The sequence below is a fragment of the Ahaetulla prasina genome, chromosome 3, assembly GCF_028640845.1.
Source record: "Ahaetulla prasina isolate Xishuangbanna chromosome 3, ASM2864084v1, whole genome shotgun sequence".
Classification (NCBI taxonomy): Eukaryota; Metazoa; Chordata; class Lepidosauria; order Squamata; family Colubridae; genus Ahaetulla; species Ahaetulla prasina.
The window spans coordinates 100,030,876-100,056,153 of NC_080541.1; the positions used below are offsets into that span (position 1 = coordinate 100,030,876).

Sequence of the window (25,278 nt, forward strand, 5' to 3'; positions counted from 1 at the left end):
TTAGTTTGCTGATGGCTTCTGACTCCACTAAGACATAAAAAGAAGGACTAGGGGAGACATGATAGCAGTGTTCCAATATCTCAGGGGTTGCCACAAAGAAGAGGGAGTCGGGCTGTTCTCCAAAGCACCTGAAGGTGGAACAAGAAGCAATGGGTGGAAACTGATCAAAGAAAGAAGCAACTTAGAACTAAGGAGAAATTTCCTGACAGTTAGAACAATTAATAAGTGGAACGACTTGCCTGCAGAAGTTGTAAATGCTCCAACACTGGAAATTTTTAAGAAAATGTTGGATAACCATCTGACTGAGATGGTGTAGGGTTTCCTGCCTGGGCAGGGGGTTGGACTAAAAGGCCTCCAAGGTCCCTTCCAACTCTGTTGTTATATTATATTATATTAAGATAAGATAAACATTATCTTGGAGGAAATGACTAATATTCACCATTTTATAATATCACAGATACATAGCATATTCATGTATGATACTTAAATTACTAGACTTTGATTTTAAATGAAATGAAATACACAGTATATCATTCTGTATCAATCATATACTATTATAGTTTTATTTTTGTTAAAGGGATGAATTCTTACTGAGAATTGATTCCATACTTATTGATAGGTCTTACGAATGAGGAAGAAATCTATTTCTTTTTGTTAATGAAATAAAACAATAGATCTTAGATTATGGGATATGTTGAAAAAATAGTAAGACTCAAGGGGGCAGAAAAAACAGTTTCTACCTATTTCTTACTTTGATGGTAGACTTATATGGTATCAGGCTATTTTCTTTTTTTATTGAAAAAGTTTTTACAAAAATTTTCACCCCCCGTTTTCCCCCACTCCCCCCACTCCATCCCCTCCCCCCTCCCTCCAAACCCCCCCTCCCCCCCCCCACCCCGACTTCCCAGAACAAACACAAGGTATAATTCAAAAAACAATCATTCGCTAACTTTTCCCTAACACAAATTATAATCCTCCCCTTCTTCTCAAATCCTAACTTCCCTCATACAAATCAAAAATAAATACATCCTAATCATTCAAAAGCAATCTGATATCTCTTAATCTGATATCTATTTTGCGTATATTCAATCCATTTTTTCCATTCAGTTAGATATTTTTCTTGTGTAGTATCTTTCAAAATGGCTTGAGATTTTAGCCACCTCAGCCAAATTAGCAACTTTCAATATCCATTCTTCTATTGTAGGTAACTCTTTTTTCTTCCAGTATTGTCCTATCAGTAGTCTTGCTGCTGTTATTAAGTTTAAAATCAGCTTAGTCTCAATTACTGTACAGTCCGTAATAATTCCCAATAAGAAGAATTGCGGTAGGAACTTTATCTTCTTTTTCAAAACGTTTTGTATAATCCACCAGCTCCTTATCCAAAAAGCCTTAATCTTCTTACAAGTCCACCAGATATGAAAATATGTAGCACCATCACAATTACATCTCCAACATTTCGCTTGCATATCTGGATACATACATGATAATTTCTTAGGGTCTAAGTGCCACCTATAAAACATTTTATAAAAATTTTCCCTCAAGTTCTGTGCTTGCGTAAATTTAACATTTCTAATCCAAATTTTTTCCCAAGTTTCCAAAAAATATTGGTTCCTGAATATTTTGTGCCCATTTTATCATACAATCCTTTACTAAATCCCTTTCAGAATCTATTTCTATCAACACATTATACAATCTCTTTATATGCGCCTGGGTTTGATTTATAATTTGTTTTACCAAGTTTTCTTCATTCTGCATGATACCAATTTTCTGATCTTCTTTCCACCTAGCTCGTAATTGCCCGTATTGGAACCAAGTATAATTTCTCCCTTCTTTTAATTGATGCAAGGATTTTAATTGTAAATTACCTCTCTCAAAATATATAAGTTCTTTATACATAATCATTTCCTGTTTCTGTTCTATATTTATATTCTCTATTGCATGCCTGGGGTTTGCCCAAATAGGAATTTTATAATTCAACTTGTAATAGTATTTCTTCTAGAGACGCAGAAGAGCAATTCTTAACACATGGTTCTTAAAGGCTCTATCCACTTTTTTTATCATACAATAAATATGCATGCCATCCATATAATAAATCATAACCTTCTATATTCAAAATCCTTTCCTCCATTAAATTAAACCAATCACTTATTATCGAAAGAGCAGCTGCTTCATAATATAATTTAAAATTGGGCATTTTTAAACCTCCTCTTTCCCATATGTCTTGAATTATTTTCATTTTAACTCTCGCTTTTTTACCTTCCCATATAAATTTATTAATTCCAGTCTGCCATTCTTCCAGATTTTTATCTTTCTTAATTATTGGTATCAACTGAAACAAAAATAAAAATCTAGGTAAGACATTCATTTTAATAGCTGCTATTCTCCCCAATAATGATAATTGTAATTTTTTCCAACTAAGCATTTCCTTCTGAACTTTTTGGCATAAACACCTCAAAGTTATTCTTATACAATTTCACATTTGATGAAGTAATATAAACCCCTAGATATTTAACCTTTTTTACAATTTCAAATCCTGTTGTTTCCTCTAATTTTTCTTTCTGTTGTCTAGTCATATTTTTTGTTATCACTTTTGTTTTATTCTGATTTACTTTAAACCCTGAAACCTTTCCATATTGACCAATTATTTCCAACAAACATACACTTGAGTTTATAGGATTTGACAAAATAATCACCAAATCATCTGCAAACGCTCTCACTTTATACTCGTGTTGTCTAATTTTAATTCCCTCTATCTCCTTTAACTCTCTTATTTTATCCAATAGTGGCTCCAAAGTTAAAATAAACAACAATGGTGATAAAGGACACCCCTGTCTTGTTCTTTTCACAATCTTAAAAACTACTGTCAAACTACCATTAATTATTATCTGGGCTGTTTGCTCTCCATAAATATCCCTAATTATTCTCATAAAACAATCTCCAAATTGCAGTTTGTCTATTAATTTAAATAAAAATTCTCAGTGCAATCGATCAAAGGCTTTCTCTGCATCCAAAAAAATAAATGCTGCTGAAATCTGATTTTTCTTTTCTAAATATTCCAATAAATTTACAATCTGTCTAATATTATTCCTCATCTGTCTCCCCTTTATAAATCCAGATTGATCAGTATGAATTCTTTGTTGCAAAACTAACATTAATCTATTCGCTATTATTTTAGCAAAAATCTTGTAATCGTTATTCAAAAGTGAAATCGGCCTATAATTCCCAGGTTTAGAACAATCCTGTTCTTCTTTTGTTGTCAATGAGATAAAAGTAGTTCTCCATGATGGGGGTATTCCCCCTCCTAATTGTATCTGATTAAATAACTGATTAAGTGGACCTACTATCTCATTCTGTAAATTTTTATAATAGATTGGTGTAAGTCCATCCGTACCGGGGGGGGTTTCCCATTTTTAATTTTTTTATTGTCAAAATAATTTGTTCAGAAGTTATAGGCTGATTCAATTCTTCCCTTTGTTCTAAGGTTAAACCTTTAGCCTTGTACTCTTTCAAATATTTATCAATATCCATGTTCAAGATTGTATCTTTAGCATATAAATTTGTATAATATTCTAAAAAAGCTTTTTTAATTTTATCCTGTTGAAATCTCTCTTTACCTTTATATTCTATTTTTTCTATAATACGTGCTTTTTGTTTTTTCCTTAATATATATGCTAACCACCTACCAGGTCTATTTGCATTACAAACAGTATTATGTTTAGCATACTGTATATTTGTTGCCACCTGGTCTGCCATTATCATATTAAATTGACTCTGTAATATCTTTATTGCATCTTTTAAGTTTTTGATCATGTGGATTATGTATTAATAATTGTTTCTTTTGAATTTCCTCTTCTAAATACCTACGCTGTTTTTGTTGTTTACTTCTCTGTTTATTGTTCATATATATTAAGATTCCTCTCATAAAAGCCTTACTTGCGTCCCAAACCATTTCTATCGATGTTCCCCTATTCAAATTATCATCAAAAAAAATTTTCATTTGATTTTTACATTGATTTACATTATCTTCATATCTAAACAAATTTTCATTTATTCTCCACGATTTTCTACCACCTTTTTCTTGTTTCAATTCCAATCATACTGGACTATGGTCAGATAAACACTTTGGAAATATCTTTGTTTTCTTCACGCTAAGAAACAATTCATTGGTAATTAATATAAAGTCAATACGTGAAAAAGATTGATGCCTATCAGAAAAAAAAGTAAAATCACTATCTTCAAGATTCTGCATTCATATCAGGCTATACATATCCCGTATCAGGCTATTTCCTTGTGATCATTTTTTTTTTTTTTGGTATTTGTATTTATATCCTGCCCTTCTCCGAAGACTCAGGACGGCTTACACTATGTCAAGCAATCATCTGAGAACTGCTGAAAAATATATCTGCTCTGGAAGTAAAGTTAATTTGTTCTTACTCGGGAAGCTACAAATAAGCTCAGATTTGAGAACTGAATCTATTTCACTTGACAAAGCTTGACAATTTGTTCATATTTGAAGGCACAGCATGTAGGTTTGGGAATGCACTAGCCAGTCCTAATACCTGTTCACAATATGGTCACTGCTACATAGATCAAGAACTGTTAAGGATCAGGGTCTTGAAAAGTGGAAGGGTTCTCATAGTGATAGGCAAAGCACAATACTGCTGGTTGGGCGACTCGAAACCAAGAATTATAGAGCCATCTGTAACAATAAATGTCAGTGTTGATGATAAATCATACTACTTACAAGAACAGTTTATCTGAGACAACTGTCATCTCATTGATCATCAAGATTGATTTGGACCACTTGACTGCCCAAGCATGACTTCCTAGCCTAGCCTCACATTAAGTAGAATAGGATGACTATCCTAGGTAGAAAAATACCAGTCTTCAGTCAATTGTACTGTTTTAATTTTGATCCAAAATGAAAGTTGTTGAGTAGCTTAGGTTCTACATTAGACATTAATTTAATGGAAGTGTAAGGAAGTTTTTCTGAAGAAATGAAATCTGTTCAAGATTTCAAGAGGTTGTTTAAACGCTAAAACTAGGTAAGTAAGTTCTTGTAATAATCACCACAGTGTCTTACTGTGCTTCCAATTTTGTATTGTGCTCCATACAAACCCACATGCATTAAGGAAAATATTTTCTAACAGTTAATATTTTCTAGTTTTATAATACATTATTTTAAATTACATGTTGTGTGTAATTTGCTTGATTCAGTCTTTTCAGCCATTTCTGGATGTGTTCTTTCTGTGCCCTATTCTTTTTAACACAGTAATTGATCCTGAATCATATTATCAGTCCTATCATTATTGGCCCAAATAGCGGCAGTAATAGTAGATCAAAGGATCTAAAATAACATTCCAACTCCTTAGTAGCACATTGAATAGCAAGTTGCAGCCAATGCAATTAAGCATAAATTTTATGTAACTGAAACATTTTTGTTGCTATTAACCTCATTCAAGATCCAAGATTCAAAATTTCAATTTGTCTAAAGCAACCCTCCATTAATTTACTAGGAAAGAATACTAAAAGTTAATATTTCTGAGGTTGTGTTAATTACTAATGCCAATTTTGTCAACCTCCTTTAGGAAGGGTGAATGGCTTAAAAGCCCACATTCATTTTATTCTCCAAAATCTCCAATCAATATGAAACTTCAAAAGCAGCAATGGCATTTTCAACCAAATAATCTAAATGTGTAAATTAAATATACTACCAAGAATCACTATGAGACATTTGTTTTTAATTTTGATCCAAAATGAAAGTTGTTGAGTAGCTTAGGTTCTACATTAGACATTAATTTAATGGAAATATAAGGAAGTTTTTCTGAAGAAATGAAATCTGTTCAAGATTTCAAGAGGTTGTTTAAACGCTAAAACTAGGTAAGTAAGTTCTTGTAATAATCACCACAGTGTCTTACTGTGCTTCCAATTTTGTATTGTGCTCCATACAAACCCACATGCATTAAGGAAAATATTTTCTAACAGTTAATATTACATGTTGTGTGTAATTTGCTTGATTCAGTCTTTTCAGCCATTTCTGGATGTGTTCTTTCTGTGCCCTATTCTTTTTCATTTCTTGGGTTTTTCTGCTTCTCAACCCATTTTTTGAAAAGTCTCATTTGTAAAATATTTTGGTTGCTTCACTTTGCTTTAGGACCATGATGACGAACCTATGGCATGGGTGCCATAGGTGGCACACGGAGCCATATCGGTGGGCACGCGAGCTCAGCTCCGCTGCGCATGTGCGTGCTGGCCAGCTGATTTTTGGGCCTTCTGGGCCCACAGGAAATTGGAAAACAGACTGTTTCTGGCCTCTGGAGGGCCTCCAGGGGGTAAGCCCGTTTTTCGCTCTCCCCAGGCTCCAGAGCCTTTCTAGGAGTCTGGGGAGGACGAAAACAGTCTTCCCCACCCCCGGAGGCCCTCCAGAGGCCAGAAACAGCCTGTTTACCAACTTCTGGTGGGGCGCATAGAATTATGGGTGTAGGCACATGTTCAACCCTCCCCCTCCCCCGAGCTCCTGCCGTATTTGGCACGCGATGGCAAAAAGGTTAGCCATCACTGCTTTAGGAGGTAACTCTCCTTCTCTTCCCTATCTTTTCCATCATATGCAGAAGGACAAGTTGATAAGAAGGATACTTAAGATATAGGAAATTCATTTCAGGAATTAAAATTCAGCATGTTTAGAAATTCTAGAGATTTATTTCACCAAGTTTTTAATTTTTTTTGACTTTAGTATTCTGTTTAATGTATTTTTAAATTTTATTATTTTAAAATTTACTTATTTATTTACTCATCAGAGTATAAAGGTGGGGTAAATATATTTTTTTTAAAATGGCTTGATAAGTGTTCCTCTATCTGGTACACTACAAATGTGATGAAACTATAGTGACTAGATCCTTGATAGTTTCAGAATGAAAAGTATAGCTGAATAAATGAAAATTTTATGAATCATTTGACTGTAAGATCAAGAATGCAGAACCATATTCAAATTCACATTGATTTAATAGTTACATTATGTATATTCAAGTAAATCAATAACTAACAGTTTAAAAATGTGTTATATTTTGCTAGTATAGCCAGAAAAGGGTAACGTTACATAGACACTATAGAATTTGTGCAAGAACCTCAATAAAAAATCAGTAAACCAGTATTATATTCTGATGTTGAAAATCTCAACAAACAATTTAGCACTGTTATTTTAATTTCAGTAGATTTTAGATGTGTTGCCATTTGGGTTTAAATATATTATAGTCCTGATTGATTTAAAAATTCTAAAATGCTAACTAGAACTTTAAAATAATTGTATAATGTTAAACTAATTAACAGAAAGAAATACATATAATAGTATTAACAAAATAAAGTTCTAAAATTAATACGATAAAGAGGAAAACAAGAGAAAAATATGGAAAATTATGTTATTAATATTGCAAAGGCTCTGACTAGATTGTTTCTTTGCACTTTTATTAGTGGGGGGGAAAGAATTCAAATTTTGACAACACAATAGCAATTTGTTCCTACAAATCAAGTGTAGATTTCTTCTTCCAATATTATATGTGTATGATAATTTTTGCGTATCCTTATGTCTGAAAATACATTTGGGACATATAGTAGCTAAGAATAACATATGCTTTTTTAACACAGTAATTGATCCTGAATCATATTATCAGTCCTATCATTATTGGCCCAAATAGCGGCAGTAATAGTAGATCAAAGGATCTAAAATAACATTCCAACTCCTTAGTAGCACATTGAATAGCAAGTTGCAGCCAATGCAATTAAGCATAAATTTTATGTAACTGAAACATTTTTGTTGCTATTAACCTCATTCAAGATCCAAGATTCAAAATTTCAATTTGTCTAAAGCAACCCTCCATTAATTTACTAGGAAAGAATACTAAAAGTTAATATTTCTGAGGTTGTGTTAATTACTAATGCCAATTTTGTCAACCTCCTTTAGGAAGGGTGAATGGCTTAAAAGCCCACATTCATTTTATTTCTCCAAAATCTCCAATCAATATGAAACTTCAAAAGCAGCAATGGCATTTTCAACCAAATAATCTAAATGTGTAAATTAAATATACTACCAAGAATCACTATGAGACATTTGTTTTTTAATTTTGCAAAAATAATACAAAATGATTTCCTCAAAAGTAAATTGATTTGAAGTACCGTAATGTGGGAGGCCCAGTTTACCCAAGAAACCCCAACATCCCAGATTTGGATGCTATTTTTAAAGTGGCTTTAACTTTTTCATAGGTAAATTGTCCAATAATACCTGTGATAGTAGTTTCTCTGTAGATATTATAGCAGGGGTGAAATGCTATTGGTTCGGACTGGTAGCAACCACTGGCTGGCCATACCTCTGAACTGGTCTGTAGCCCGCAGTCCTGCCATGCTTCCCTGACTTCCACATGGCCTTCCCGGCATCCCCTTGGCCAGCTTGCAAAGGCAGGCAAGTGGAAGGCAGGCAAGCCTGGCAGGGCTGCAGGGAAAGGAGCTAACAGCCTACTCCCTTCCCTGCAGCCCTACCATGCTTGCCTGCCTTCCTGGTGGTCCCCCATGCCCACTTGCCTTCCGAGATCAGTGTCCAGCTAACCCTAATCCTCATGCCTTTGGGGGAGATGAAACAGCTGCTACCTTTGCCCGAAATGCCTTTCGCGTCTTTCAGAAGCGATTGGGGGGAACGGGAGGGGGGAGAGCATCCAGCAAAGGCCAGGAAGATCCAGCTGCTCCATCTCTCCTTTCTCCCCCCCTTTCTCCTGTCTGGCTGGCAAGAAACAGGGCGTGGACAGCTGCCGCCGCGCTATTCTACCCCCTTTGCAAAACTGCTCCACAGCTCTGCTTGCCTCCAGTGCCCCAATGCAATGACCACAGTTTGTGCAGGGCAGATCACGGTGGCTGCAAGGGGGCAGAATGCAAGCATCACATTAAGCATCCCTCCTCCTCCTCCTCCTCTTTTCCTCCACCAGTTTTAAAGCTGGGCAGGTCTCGGAGAGGCAAGAGGGAAGGCAAGGTGACCGTGACTTACTCCTCCTCCTCCTCCTCACAGGGGTTCATTGAGTTCATTTTGCAAGCTCACCGAAGGTTTGCAACTTTGCACAGCCTTTGGGGCTGTTGTGCAGCAAGCCCCCCTCTTCTTCTTCCTCCTCCGCAGCTTTAACCTGGGTTTTTAATTCATGAGGAAGGAAGAGAAATCCTTCCCATCCCACCTAAGGACCGATTAGATTTTCTTGTCGCTCGCGGCAGGAATCCAGCCTTTGAATGGAAGAGAGTTTGTTCCTGCTGGCCCAGCAGCCCTTGGGGAAGGCGCAACCATTCGGCTGGTGCTGAGAGGGGCAGCACAGCTGGTGCTGAGAGGGGCTTTCTTCCTTCTCCCACCACTGCCGCTGAAGCCGAGCTGCTGCTTTGCTGGGGTGTGCATGGGCAGCCCCGGGAGGGTGGGTGGATATAAAGCTGGCAGTGGGGAAGGGAGACCCACTGCACTCAGCCGAAGAGCTGCCTCAGGGGAACATGGCAAGGCTCGCTCGCCTTTTGGGCCTGGCGCAATCAGCTTCCGCAGGGCCTTTGGGCGACTGCCACCCACTTGCCTTCCTCTCCACCTCAGGCCCCACTGCCTACATCCAGCCCATGACCGGGGATGTGCTGCTTCTGGGCTGGGCTGCCCGCCCTCCCAAAGCACTTTCTTCCTTCTCCTGCAGCAGCTGCTGTTCAGATCAGGGGTGTGTGTGTGTGTGTGTGTGAGAGAGAGAGAGAGAGAGGGAAAGAAAGAAAAAAAAAGAGGAAAGGAGAGAGAGAGAAGAAAGAAAGAAAGAGTGACATAAGTGACATCATGTTGGCCATGCCTACCTGATCACATGAACGCCAGGACACGCCCACCAAGCCATGCCCACAGAACTGGTGGCAAAAAAGTTTAGATTTCACCACTGTCTTATAGCATTGATAGAAATGGATCCCTACACCAACTGACATTCTGATACTTGCCATGATTTCGGTGGGATCAGATAACAACTCTTGAGTTACTAAAGTACACCTGAATTCTGAAGTGGTGAAGCTAAAATGCATGTCCAGTAATAAATCTTCCAGGAGAGCTAAATCCATTTTTCTGAATAATTGTAACTTGTTCATTGAAAGTCTCACAGAATGCCCTTAACAAAACAAAACAAAAAATATTTAGTGCCTGTAAAATCATTTAAAATATAGTACTGGAATAAATATGGAAAGCTATCTCAATTCAATTCAATTTATTGCAATCAAAGACCAGTACAAATAATAAATAAAATTTAAGACAGAGTTAAAATACATTTGTAAAATAACCTAAGTAGCATCTAATATGTAAAATCCATGATGTAACCTATATTAAATTATAATGTAAACACTAAATAAAGTACCTAAAATTACAACAAAGTACAATTATTAATATCAGTAAAGAAGCAATATCTAAAATGTAAATAAATTATAGCTACAGGAATGCATTGCAGGATATTGATCCATCAAATTTCTGTGCTGTTGTACAGACCTAAGTACGTGCACTGAAATAAAATGTACTTCAAATATAAGCAGCATCTGGGCATAAGCCAAATCTAGGCAATCAGGATATCTACTAGTTAGAGAAAGTATAAATCTTATGGATGTCTCCATAAAGGGAGCAACGTTCTGTAGTTTCTGCATCTCTGGAATCACAATGAAACCTTTTTACATTTACCATCCAGTACTGCATTACGACTTTCTCTATGGCAATTGACATGGCTTAAATAGGAAAGATGTGGCCCATCTTCTGTGCTGCCACCCAGGAAGATAACATACAAACCCTCTCCAACAATGAGAACAGAATGTAATCATTTGCTTCTGGTTCCAATATGCAATTGGCAGAGCAAATAAATGGTTATCAGGATGAAAATGGTAAGACATGTGAGAGAATGCCAATACCCAACTGACAATAGCACCATCATAACCAGAAATCAAAATTTCTTGCAGATTAGGTTTTATTCATAATACGTTAATATAAAATAGTACATTTTTGATAACTGAAAATAACACAGAATTGAAAAGTTTTAAAATTCTTAATGCAAAACCATTTTAATCTCAATATTTTTCTCACCACTTCTACAAGGTGCAGTTGTTTCATTGTAAAATGCAAAAATATATAGTAGCTTCCATATGTTTCTGTATTTTTATTACTTTTTTATAGAAAAGAATTTTTTTTATTTGAATTTATATCCTGCCCTTCTCCGAAGACTCAGGACGGCTTACAATGTGTTAAGCAATAGTCTTCATCCATTTATATATTATATACAAAGTCAACTTGTATTGCCCCCAATAATCTGGGTCCTCATTTTACCTACCTTATAAAGGATGGAAGGCTGAGTCAACCTTGGGCCTGGTGGGACTTGAACTTGCAGTAATTGCAAGCAGCTGTGTTAATAACAGACAGACTTAGTCTGCTGAGCCACTTAGTCTTAGATGTAAGAATTACGAAGATTTTTAATCAGAAATAATATTTTACCTCCATAAAGCTATTTTGTGATTTTTTAAGTTTTCTCAGATTCACAATTAGAATTTCAAAGAGTTTTGGAAAATATCATGTTGAACTAGTTCAGAAATTAGATCACAAATGTTTTGGGACTGCAGCATCTAGAAGTCTGAAAGTTACAGTCTCAAGTTATCTGTATTGTGAATGAAGTTGCTTCAAAGGGACCAATGTTAATGAGTTTTATACAAAATAAAAATAAAATTGAGCAAAGAATCAACATTGTTATTTGCTTCCAGGAATGTCAGCTCTGCTGGAGAAGAAGCTCGGAGAAGAATGAGAGAATGTGATGGACTTACTGATGCATTGCTTTATGTGATTCAGTCTGCTCTAGGAAGCAGTGAAATTGATAGCAAGGTTTGTTCAGTTTCTCTACTGTTGATTGTTTGTTTGTTTGTTTGATTGATTGATTGATTGATTTTATTTGCTTATTTATTTGTTTATTTATTTTTGCACTCAAAATCTCACAATTATTAAAAGGTGGGTTTCCACCGTGGGCACTTTATTGTCAACCATGAAATATGCTTAGGTTCAAGAACCAAATAATAACTCCCAAACTCTTCCCAAAATAAAACAAATCCTGGCTCCTGCCCTGTTTGCTAAATAGCTCCAAGTATTGCAGAAATTGTACCACAAAAAATGATTCCCGACTATTCAAGGCTTATTTCCCATGCTTTATACTTACAGAATTGTAAGGCATGCAAAATGGATTTTCCTATGTAATGATAGCTACATAGCTATCAAAATAGCTAGGTTTTGAGATACTTAATAAAGCCTTTCACTGCTTCATATGTATTCATTAATTCATCTGCCAGACTCACTTCAACAATTAGCTCAGCAGCATATAAATGTAATAAATAAATAAAAACATTTTTTCAAATTCACTTTATAAAGATGGAAGGTGGAAATGATAGTAGTTGTATTCAGTGCATCTAGAAACATAGATTAAGGCAGATCACCATTCTTTCTCCTACAATTTGTTCAGCAATAAATGGAAGCATAGTGTAGTCTGTTTCTTTAATTTGTAATAATCAAATAATCTTAGTCCTTGATTTTATTTCTGTACTTAAGGAACAAGTTTGCAGATTATTGAATGTATGAGTTCAAATTAAGTAGATCACAGTGAACAAACATATCTCTGTCTTTGAATATTTTACAAATATATTCTGATAAAATTTGAGAGCACATTGTAACGCATCCTTACTCTAGATTTAATGAGATGAAAAGCAAAGCATTTTTCTTTACTGCTAATATTGTTATTGAGTAATAAAAAGTGCAATAAATATTTTTATTTTTATTTATTTAATTTTGTCATAACATAACAATATACACAAGCATCACACAAAAAGATTATATAGTATATAAACATATATATGGGGAGAAACAAGGAAGTATAAGCATATATATATAAGAAAAAGAAACAATAGGACAGGAATGGTAGGCACGTTTGTACTCTTATGCATGCCCCTTAAAGTCCTCTTAGGAATGGGGTGAGGTCAACAGTAGATAGTTTTTGGTTAAAGCTTTTGGGATTATGAGAAGAGACCACAGAGTCAGGTAATGCGTTCCAGGCACAGATAACTCTGTTACAGAAGTCATATTTTCTGCAATCCAAATATGTACCTTACATTCCAAAAAGAGCACACCTCTTGGATCAAGTATACACTTCTGTGGAAATTTAGGAATTCCTAAAAATTTCCATTCTTAGTGCCATAGAAAGAAATGAAATGGATTTTGCTGAAAACAATTTCAGACAGTGCTATTTTAAAGCACATTGATGTCTTTTTCTATCTATTTTTCTATCTATTAATTTTTTTGTGGCTAATAAAATTAGAAGCATCTATCCAAAGCATGATACCCTGGCAGATCATTTGTTACTGGCTACTAATTGATGGAGGATTATATGACAGAATGCAATTTTTAAGCACATCAATTATCCTGACAGTTAAAATTTCATACAATAAATAATCTTCTTAGTGTGCTACTCTTGTCCATCAAAAATACACAAAACAATTCTGCTTTTTTCCAACATCTGAAAAGCTCAACCAGTGCTGAGTAGTAGTATTCAAATATAATGCAAAGGAAAGCTAGACAAAACTGGTATTTCCATTACTTTCGTTCTTAATTGGCAGAGCTAAATTATAATTCAGTTTATTTATTTTTATTGTATGCATGAATAGTTGTAGAAGATGGCTAGATGGTTTCAAATACTCTCTTCTGTATTTACCAACCAGAAATGCATAAGCAAATTCCACCCCTTGTGCCTTAGGGAAATTCATGCAGTAGATTCTTGTAAGCAGTGCTAGTTGTTAACAAAATAAATTCAAAATTGCTCCTCTCACCTGCAAACCCTCTCACTTTGTGAGCAAGTTCTTAAGACAAGAAACTTTGGGGTTATAAACATTTTCTTCATCTTCAACCAGAGTTCCTATCGTTGGCCACTGGCTTCTCTGACCCCTTCTTGAACACATCTGGGATTCTCTCTTATTTTTAGCAGTCCCCAGGACTGTGCAATTTCTTGACATCAGAAAATGATTTGACAGCTAAAATCTGCTAAAACACTTAGTTCCAATTGAGGCAAAATGAGGATGGGGCCTCTAGTGATGCAACAATTGCAAGTTTCCTAATCTCTTGACATCGATCAAGAGGTCACTCAGGTTCTTCAGGGTTCAAAGGAATATTTGCTTTCTACTTGACACTAACTATATTTCTACTTACTGTACAAAACATTCAGTATCTGTTTATCTTTCAAGTTTTTTCTTAGAAAATAACCTCAGTTATCAAACTTGGTTAAAAAGTAACTGTGTCCTCTCAGGATCTCTGATCTCATCACAAACTAGAGATACACCTGAGGTCTTTCTACATAGAATCGCCCTATCAAAATTATAGAGAGCATCTAATGAGACCTGTTGGCTTCCAATACCAATACCCAGCCCTCTGCTCAGAGAGAGATGCCCATTTGATAGAACAATTTTTAATTCAGTTCACTTAGATATACTAAACACTCTTCCAGATAATTACATTGCTTAGCATCCATACATATATATCACAGATATCACAGCTAAGAAATTGTTTAACCAAAGTTGCTTGAATGATCACACAATTCCCCCTTACTATTCATACTTGGTATTAGGTGACCCCAGTGTTAACATCTCTCTGTGGCGTCAGGAACTGAAGGGATTAGATGGAAAATGTGTCTGTTTGTTTATAGCCTTTCTCCCATCAAATAATTGTATCATTGCAAGAGGATGCCAAATGAACTCTGTGCAAGCATGCAGCTGATACGTGTGGATTAACAAATGAATATTGAATTAACAAATGAATATACATACTGAAACTGAGTTAATATATCAGATATGGGTAGGGATAATTTTTCAGTTTTGATTGAAGATTGATTTCCAATTTGGAATATTTTGTCTGATGTAATGATGTGGCAAAGAGAAAATTTTGTCACCATTTATTTAAACACTTGACATATCTAATACAAAATGGAATGAATGCAACTGACGACCAATTAACAATGTACTTATTAAGATAACCTTAAAATTACATAACATTATGCTCTAAATTTTTCTTGTTGGTTTGAGATGTTTCACCGCTCATCCAAACAGCTTCATCAGTCAAAGCAAGTTAGTTAGGCAGAGAGCTGTTGGAATATACCAACTCCTCAATGAAGGGGTTTCCTCCCCAAGTGTAAGCGGAAGTTCATTGACATATTACAGTGCACTTGGGAAGGAAACCCTGAGTTTGGTGCATGAGAAGTTGGTACATTCCAACAGCTTTTTGCCTAACTAACTTGATGTAACTGATGAAGCTGCTTGAATAAACAGAGAAACATCTCAAAATAAGAAGAAAAAAAGACCAATTGCCATGACTCAACCTTCAGACAAGGTTACCTGGATGGTTGAGAATCTTCATAGACATTATGCTATAAACATCGTGCCTATTCTTACAATTAGGGAAGTGAGATTTATTTATGTATTATTTCTACAGAATTGCCTATATAGGAGTCATAGATTCTTACCTGATTAACTGATCAGGATAGTAAGAGTATTAAAAAATAGAAACCTGCAAGCAGCACCATGAGGAGATTATAGGAGGTAGCAATCAGACCCTGCAGTGCTAATTTTACCAAATTTAAGCATAATGTGGATGATTTGAGAAAATCCTAATAGAGACCTCAGGAAATAATCTGTGATTTTCTAAAGGCAGTTTTAATGAGTTGCAAAGGAGAGAATCAAATGCTTTTATTCTATTTTATCTTATGCAAGATAAGACTCGTAGTTTATTTGTTCTTTTTCCAATTCTTAAAATTTAAAGGGGAGTGAATTTGCAAGCAAAGGAATAAATGACCTATAATCCTTCATAAGATTATTCTAACACCTAAGTTGAATCACAAATTGTTTTAAATTAAAACAAAATAAAATAAAATGTTTTTAAGGTTAGCTTTGCCACCAAGTTTACTACATTTCAGCAGATTCCCTAAGACTCCTATGTGAAATTTCCATCAATCTTGAAGACAATTTAAATTGCAGATCTATTATTTTCACTAGAAGGATAATAATCATCATTGATGATGGATGATCCTTCACAATGCACATGGTGGTATTCCTTTTTTTACATTTTTTTTTCAAACTCCATATGTGAAACCTGCGTAACACATTTTACCTTTGGTTTTGTTCTCTTTCAATATTCACATTCCTGTTACATCCAGACAAAGACTTGATTCACTCAAAGAAATATAACTTGCTTTATTTAAATTTTTCATTGAAGTGACAATAATTTTCATACAACAAGCTGCATATTTGAAAACATGCACATACATAGAAGAAACCCTTGATGGAATAAAAATGTCATCTTTGATAGGAAAACTGTCCTGTGCCATGACAGGGTATTTCAACTAGCACAAGGATATAACGAAAACTGATAAATTTTTTGATGAATATGAGCATTCTAAATGTATTGTAATTTATTTTTTCTTGTTCTTTCAGACCGTTGAAAACTGTGTGTGCATTTTAAGGAACCTCTCATATAGACTCGCTGCAGAAACATCTCAGGGACAGCAAATGGGGACTGATGAACTTGATGGTTTACTTTGTGGTGATGCCAATGGGAAAGATGCTGAAAGCTCTGGATGCTGGGGGAAGAAAAAGAAGAAAAAGAAATCTCAAGATCAGGTACATGCACTTAAGCTTTAATTGATTTGATTTTGTGCGGCCCAACACCGGAATGCTTTTGGATAGCTGACAATAATAGTAGTAATAGCAATAAGGCCATCTCCTACAGCCAAATAGTACAGTATAATAGAGTCAAAAACAATTTTGCTTTCTCCAAAGAAACAAAACTTCTGTTAAAAATATTAAAACTAAGTTAGTTCTGCATTAATTTTATTCTGTTAAAATAAGTGAATGCTAGAGAGTGTAACTTGAATTGACTGACCTAATAAGGGACCATTAGGGGTTCTTTTTACTTATTAACTCTTCACTTACTACAATATTATTATACGCACTCTAGTATGAAGTAAATAATGTAATGGTAATGTGAAGAATTGTTTTGTTAGATATTGCTATTTAACATCCGTATAAATAATAATTACAGAAAATTTCATGTAAAATTACATTATTTGGAACATTTCTTGATTATCTTTAAAGGCACTTTTAAAATTCCATCCCATAATTAATCTTTTTCTTTGTTAGACAATTGCTTTTAATCACTTGGTCTAAATAAAGTTGGATGCCTTTATGATTTGATAATTACATTTATTCTGGCTAAAATCTGTTCCAATAAGCTAATCAGTATAGCTTGAATGGAATAAATTATTCTCTTTGCTGTATGTTTCTGGGATATTTTCCTTAACAGGATATGTCATAGCTTCCATAATTTGTATTAACCTTTGTATTAATTGTTCATACAGTTGACCTTGATTAAATCTAATTGCTATATGACCATTCATACTAATTCCATCCATGCAAATTTAAATTATTTATTATTGTTTATTTTCTGGGATTAAATATAATATAATTATAAAATACCTTGATCGCTCTAACCAGATTCTAAATCTGTACTATTAGTTTTGTTCTGTATTTGACTTAAATTATTACAGATTTTAAGCTTCCTCCATAACTTGTTTCTACCACCATGAAATATGTTATTACATTTAGAGATTTCCTGTCCTATGGAACTGCAGTGTTTGGGGTAGATAAGTGATCTAGTTGTCCAGTTGCCAATTGGACCCTTCATCTACAAAGGGGTCAACTCAGTTCAGAATTTTGACAACATTATATGGTGAAGGGAAAGAGAATTTTGCTTGATCCATAAATTGAGAGTCATTTATAGCATCTGCTAAAGAAATATTATAACATGTGACATGTAGAAAAATGTTTAGAATTAATGTGTTTGATTTATTATATATATATAGTCTTTAATTCAGTATACGGTTAGAAAAATAATTATTATATCAAATTTGGATATCTAAGTTTTGTATTGACACTTTATATCAAATGTTTTTAATGATCAAGTTTCGACTAATAGTTTTCTATTATGCTATTTATAGCAAATCTGCAGAAAAAATTAAGGTGATATTTATTCCTACCCTGTTACCAAGCAAGGCTATCATTTCTGAAAGGAGAATTTTTTTGCTAAAAATTTGACAGATTACACCATAAGGTTCCATTATTAGTTGTCTATTAAATCTGAAAATGTGTTTCTGATGTCATACAGATGGTATATATTTTTTCTTTCCTGGGTGTCTTGGAATATACACAGGGAAAATTGATGTTGCTAGGTAATACAGAATCTAGAAAATATACTTGCATAATCAACTAATCCAAAGTTTTTGTTTCTTATTAGTCACAATTTAGGAATTTAAATACAAAAATTTACAATCTGCGTAATTTTACTGTTATGAGTGATTTATTTAAGAATATTATGAGCAGGAAAATTATATGTAGATTTATGATATCTGTAAAAAAAAATTCCTGAAAAGGTATCTAAAAAGCTCCAGGCCCAGGCAAGATAACTCCTTCTTGCTTAAAAGTCTGTGCTGACCAATTGGCCCCCATCTTCACCCATATCTTCAATAAATCGCTGTAGATGTGCTATGTTCCTTCTTGCTTCAAACGCTCTACCATCATCCCAGTGCCGAAGAAGCCCACCATCAAGGAACTGAATGACTACAGACCAGTTGCTTTAACATCTGTAATCATGAAAACCTTTGAAAGGCTAGTGCTTTCCTACTTGAAAACCATCACGGATCCGCTGTTAGACCCCTTGCAATTTGCATACGGAGCAAATAGATCAACAGATGATGCTGTTAATATGGCTCTTCACTACATCCTACAACATCTTGAGTCTCCAAAGACCTATGCAAGGATCCTTTTTGTAGAGTTTAGTTCAGCATTCAATACTATCATTCCAGACACTCTTCTAACTAAGCTAAACCAGCTACAGGTACTTACAAGTGGATCACAAGCTTCCTAAAAAACAGGAAGCAGCAGGTGAAGCTAAGCAAGATCACATCAAATACCTGTACAATTAGCACAGGGGCCCCCCAAGGCTGTGTGCTCTCCCCACTTCTCTTCTCTCTGTATACCAATGACTGCATCTCCAACAATCCATCTGTTAAGCTACTGAAGTTCGCAGATAACACAACAGTGATTGGTCTCATTCGAGACAATGACGAATCTGCATATAGACGAGAGGTCGAACGACTAGCCTTGTGGTGCAACCAAAACAATCTGGAACTGAACACACTCAAAACCGTAGAAATGGTGGTAGACTTTAGGAAAAACCCTTCCATACTTCCACCTCTCACAATACTAGACAACACAGTATCAACAGTAGAAACCTTCAAATTTCTAGGTTCTATCATATCGCAAGATCTAAAATGGACAGCTAACATCAAAACATCATCAAAAAAGGACAACAAAGAATGTTCTTTCTGCGCCAACTCAGAAAGCTCAAACTGCCCAAGGAGCTGCTGATCCAATTCTACAGAGGAATTATTGAGTCTGTCATTTGCACCTCTATAACTGTCTGGTTTGGTTCTGCAACCCAACAAGAAAGGCACGACTTCAGAGGATAATTAGAACTGCAGAAAAAATAATTGCTACCAACCTGCCTTCCACTGAGGACGAATCAAGAAGAGGGCTGTGAAAATATTTATAGATCCCTCACATCCTGGACATAAACTGTTTCAACTCCTACCCTCAAAACGACGCTATAGAGCACTGCACACCAGAACAACTAGACACAAGAACAGTTTTTCCCCGAAGGCCATCACTCTGCTAAACAAATAATCCCCTCAACACTGTCAAACTATTTACTAAATCTACACTACTATTAATCTTCTCATCATTCCCATCACCAATCTCTTTCCACTTATGACTGTATGACTGTAACTTTTGTTGCTTATCATTAAGTGTTAAATTATACCCTATGACCATCATTTGTGTTGTAAATGTTAAATGTTGTACCTTGATGAAGGTATCTTTTCTTTTATGTACACTGAGAGCGTATGCACCAAGACAAATTCCTTGTGTGTCCAACCACACTTGGTCAATAAATTCTATTCTATTCTATTCTTTGTATATCTAACATACAAAGGTATGTTCCATTGTAAATATGCATATGCACCAAGACAAATTCCTTGTGTGTCCAATCACACTTGGCCAATAAAAATTCTATTCTATTCTAAATTATAAATTCAAATTATATTACATTATATTAAATAATATGATTTCTACATTAATCATAAAAATTATGTTGTAGGTTATCTAGCCCATTGAAGCTTTTATTGAAATAAGACAGTCCTGAAGGTGCTGCAAGATACATTTTGATTATATGATTTGTCTTTTCTGTATGTTATTTAACTTAGAAATTGCCCTCTAAAGTTGATTTTCTAGCTGTATGATTTTACTCATTAAACTGCCTTGAATTCATTTGGTCTAAATCTAGATAAACCACCTTAAGATTGCAACCTGTGATTGTTTCTCTGAAGATACAATATTCGGATCCTCTTATTGTATACTTTAACATTTCTGTAAGGTTGGATGATTATATTCAGATAAAACTTTTCCACATTCTACAATTATTCTTCATCAGAATAGAATGAAGACCTTGCCTTAGTTTTCCTTGTCCATCAAAGTGATGGGTTTAATATCGTTTTCTTAAAATAAGTTGTGCAGAGAACTGTGCATGTAATTTCACATTTTTGTTCATCGGACTGTTACATAGCATGAAGATAAATTATTCCCGCTTCAGACTTTAGATTAGTATGGTGATAGAAACTCAAAGAGCTTTTAGATTGATGGTTGATACTTCTAATAATATAATTTAGTTTTCCAACTTATTTTAAACATGGTAATATTTTTCTATTTATACTCCAAACTTCATGTATGACTTTAATCCAGAAGGTAGTATTTAATCAAGGTGCAGAGACTTGTGACTGTGACTCCCATAATCTCTTGATTCCTGCTAGCATCTGAATTACTTGATTAATTAGACTGTGACAAATGTTACAGAACCATTCTTATGTTTATTCAAAGTCCACTTCATATTGTAACTCTAATGGCCTGTTAGTGTGTCATTTTAATATTCTCAGAGAACTGTAACTGTCTGACAGATGAAAAATAATTTTGAAGAGGAAAATTGCAATTTTGCATAAAATGTATATAAATTAATCTGTATGCATAATTGCACATTTGAAATAAATTACTATGACATAAATAAAAAAATATATCACCATCTGTGGAGGATGATTAATCGAGCTATGTGCCCACTTGGGATAGTCTGCTATCCTGATGCTGACTGGACACTGTAAGTATCTCTTCCTACTTAAAAATAGCTGTTTAAAAACAGGATATATTGCTACCCTGAGTTGCAATGTATTAGGGAGCCAATTTGGTATAGTGCCGTGATGGCAAACCTCTCTGATGGCACACGAGCCATTGCCCCAGTTCAGCTCTGCTGCACATGTGCAGGGGGCACGTGCGGAGACGCACACGCATGCCCGGGAGCGGAGCACGTGCACAGGAGGCGGGGTGCATGCACGGGCGGGGGGGCGCATGCACAGGGGCTGTGCATGCATTGCATTTTGGGGGTTCGGGCACACGCAGATCCATTCGCACATGCACACTCATGATTTGGGTACTCGGTCCGGAAAAGGTTAGCCATCACTGGTGTAGTGGTTACAACTCCAGGCTAGAAAGTGGGAGACCATCAATTCTAGGCCTGCTTTGTATGAGTAGGTATATAATATTGCAGCAGCATGAAAGAAATGATGACTTCATGAAACTTCTTTATGCTTATGGAATGACTTTTTGCCTTTGGAAAGAACTTCATTGCTTTTGCAGTGTTATGTTAACAGGTCAAAAATGGCAATGTACCAGGAAATTCCTAATAAACTCTGTCAAAGGTGATAAATCATATAATCTAATTTTGGGAAGGGGAAACATTGGAAACAATCACATTAAACCTAAGCTTGATGGGGCATTTAACCAGATGAAGGTTGACAGTAATAAGTTAACGAAGTAATAATTACCAAAGAAGATTGTTTCCCCCCCTCCGCATCCCCAGCTGACCCTCGTGTGTGTGTATGTGTGTGTGTGTACACATGCATGAGGATCCTGGATGCTTAGAATCCCACAGTCATTCTAAGAAAGGTTTTCTCGGTGTAGTATATTGTTCATAAGATCCTTGTTTTATACTAGACCATTCCAGTCTATTTATAGATTGATTGATTTAATAATCTCTTGCATTTTTTTTTTATTTGAATTTATATCCCGCCCTTCTCCGAAGACTCAGGGCGGCTTACATTGTGTAAGGCAATAGTCTCATATATATACAAAGTCAACTTATTGCCCCCCCAACAATCTGGGTCCTCATTTTACCTACCTTATAAAGGATGGAAGGCTGAGTCAACCTTGGGCCTGGTGGGACTCGAGCCTGCAGTAATTGTAATTGCAGGCAGCTGTGTGTTAATAACAGGCTGCATTAGCCTGGTGAGCCACTTCCCAGCCCGTTTATTTGAGAAATAAACCCACATGATATTTTAGGATTTAGACTTTTTTTTCCAGATTATTGTTGGCAAAGCAGAGAAAATTCAGGGAACTCCCCATTGTAGAATCATAGAGATAGAAGAGGCTGTTCAAGCATTAAGTCCAATTTCCTGTACGGTGCACAAAGGTGGTGTAAAGTATCCACCTATCTGAGTACATCTAATAAAGAGTAGACCATTGTCTCCCTAGATAAATTGGTTGACCTGTCAATATGTTTTTGCTGCAAGAAACTTTTTTTTATGGTTTCTTTCTTGAGACAAATCTCAAACTAGTTCAGTTTTAAGGGAAAACATTAGAATAATAAAATTCTGAAGATACCATTAATCTCCCCAAAATATGTTTTTATGAAAAAAGAAGTTGCCCTCTTTTAGATTTCTGGATTTTTGTGTATCTTTAAACACAGAATGTGACCAATGCTTTATATGTATCCTGCTGTTGTTTGAAAGAAGCCAGAAAAAAATAACTGCAATGTTTAGCATTTGTTTTATTCATTTTACGGTTATGTCAACACAGAACTTGCCAATGTGAAAATATAATCACGCCACTCATTCAATCAGTTCAATTAAAGAGATAATTAGAGCAAGTTATTTCATTTAACAAACAATATAAATCTTTAAAATATTAGCTTCTGTTTCTTTCATTTTAATTTAAATTATTAAATGAAAATGAAAAGGAGAGAATAAATGAAATGAATAATGAACAGAATGAATAATAAAGCATTAATGATTACATTATCAGTCAAGCTCATGTAAAGATTGATTAATAAAAGAATGTAATAAAAAATACATTTTCCTTGTTCAAAAGCCTCTCTTGATATTACAAAATAATGGCCTTTTCTGACCCACTAATTCAAACTTTATGCTTTAAACCTGGATTCAAAACATTAGGCTTTATTCTAGGCAGAGACTCACTAAAAAGGCATCATTCTCATTCATCTGTGGACCTTCAAATGGTCCAGTCACTCTTTTTCTTCCTGGTGTTTTCTATCAGTGAAAATTGCAGTTATTCTTTTTTCTATCAGATAATTTTATGACAGAATACCAGGCCATTTATCCATCTGAATAATGAGCTGAAACCCAAGTGGGTCATGCACCACCACAGTGTTCTCAAATGCACAAGGGAGCCTACAACAAAATGAATGAAGAGGAAAATGTTCAGCATTTTGGCCACATCGAAGGGCAGACCTGTTAGAAGAGAGCCACAATGGGAATATTGTTCATGGAATAGAGTTCATGCTTGTAAAGGCTCAGAAATGACAAAGTTGAGCTATTATGCCATGGCAGGCTAACCCATAATTCTTTCATGTAGCATTTGAAGTGTACTTTACCAATTATTGGAAGTGCTACAATTATCATACTTAAAAATGACCCAAAAAGGTACTGAATCTAAGAGGGCAATTGCTTTCCTGCATTGGCATGCTACATATTTATTTTTTTGTTTTTTTATGAAATAAATGAAAGTAACAACTAGTCTTAAATTTTTACGCAGAATCCCTTTGTATCTTGGCAGAACCCATGGGAAACTCTGATATTCTCTGGAAAATATATGCAAAAATTAAGAATATCTAAAAGGAAGCAATCACTTTTTCTCAGTATTGTGCATTATGGTCTTGAATATATGTAATATTCATATTCTAAAATCTAATGAATAATTCAGTGGTCTTAATGCAGTTTGTGCAAAATTATTATAATATGAATGGCCTTTATAATCATATGTGTCTTTACCAGTGTTTCTGATACTCTTCTGATTTTTCTTTAGATTTATTATCATTAATTTTTATTATATATGTAAGCCAGCTCAAAATAATATTTTTATTCTAGGTGACCCTCCAGAAATCACTGTGACCTTCAGTTATATCTCTTGTAATGAGTCATAAGTTGTAACAACATTTCTGAAGTAAGAGGAAATAAACTTGAGTGTGCAAGATAGATAGGCTATAAATCATAATGAAAAAGAGGATAAAAATCCAAATTATTAATATTAGCATTCCCTCACTGACTGAGGTTCTCAGACGAGAAAGCAGGTTAAATATTGCTTGGTAGATAGATCAATCGATTGATGTGCAAATAGGCTCTGATCTCTGCATGTCTATGGAATAATGAATTTTGTATCATTCAAAAACAAACAGGTGGTCTTAGCAGCCTCTGCTTCTAGACAGTTTTTAAAAATTGGTTTTTCCAAACTTTCAACAAAGTACTGTGTTATTATCAGTTTTATAGTATTTGGTCAATTTCAACACCTCCAAGGCTATAATTTCTGCGATGTTTTCCGTGTGACAGTTTTCATTGTGTTGTTTAGACCTTCATCACACTATAACTGAAGTAGCTACTAGATTAATAGCAAACTCACAGCTCTCTCCTCGCAGCTTGTTTCTTTACCCACCTGTCTTTTATTCTCATATTGCTGTATTCTCATTGTTTGTTTTTCATTGTTTATTTTATTATTCCATTACTTTATTTTTATATTTATACTTCTTTTCATTTCTCTGTTTTGATTGTTGTAAGCCACCTAGAGTAGCCCTATGGTAAGGTGGGGATGAAATAAATTTAACAAACAAACAAATAAACAAACAAATAAATAAATAAATAACATCTATTTGGAAGAAATATTAGATACCGTAAGATTATTTTGCATTCTTTCTCCTTTTTAAGAGGGATACCATAGATATTATATACAACAGAAAGAACTAGAAAA

General features: G+C 34.9%; 1 protein-coding gene across 1 annotated transcript in view; it reads left to right on the top strand.

The window, feature by feature from the left end:
- The window catches only part of CTNND2 (catenin delta 2), a 546,840-nt gene that overhangs the window by 430,185 nt on the left and 91,377 nt on the right, over nucleotides 1–25,278 (top strand). The window contains exons 13-14 of the mRNA XM_058176992.1: nucleotides 11,767–11,884; nucleotides 16,519–16,704. Coding sequence (XP_058032975.1) covers nucleotides 11,767–11,884; nucleotides 16,519–16,704 — 304 coding nt within the window. The remainder of the gene's footprint in view (nucleotides 1–11,766; nucleotides 11,885–16,518; nucleotides 16,705–25,278) is intronic.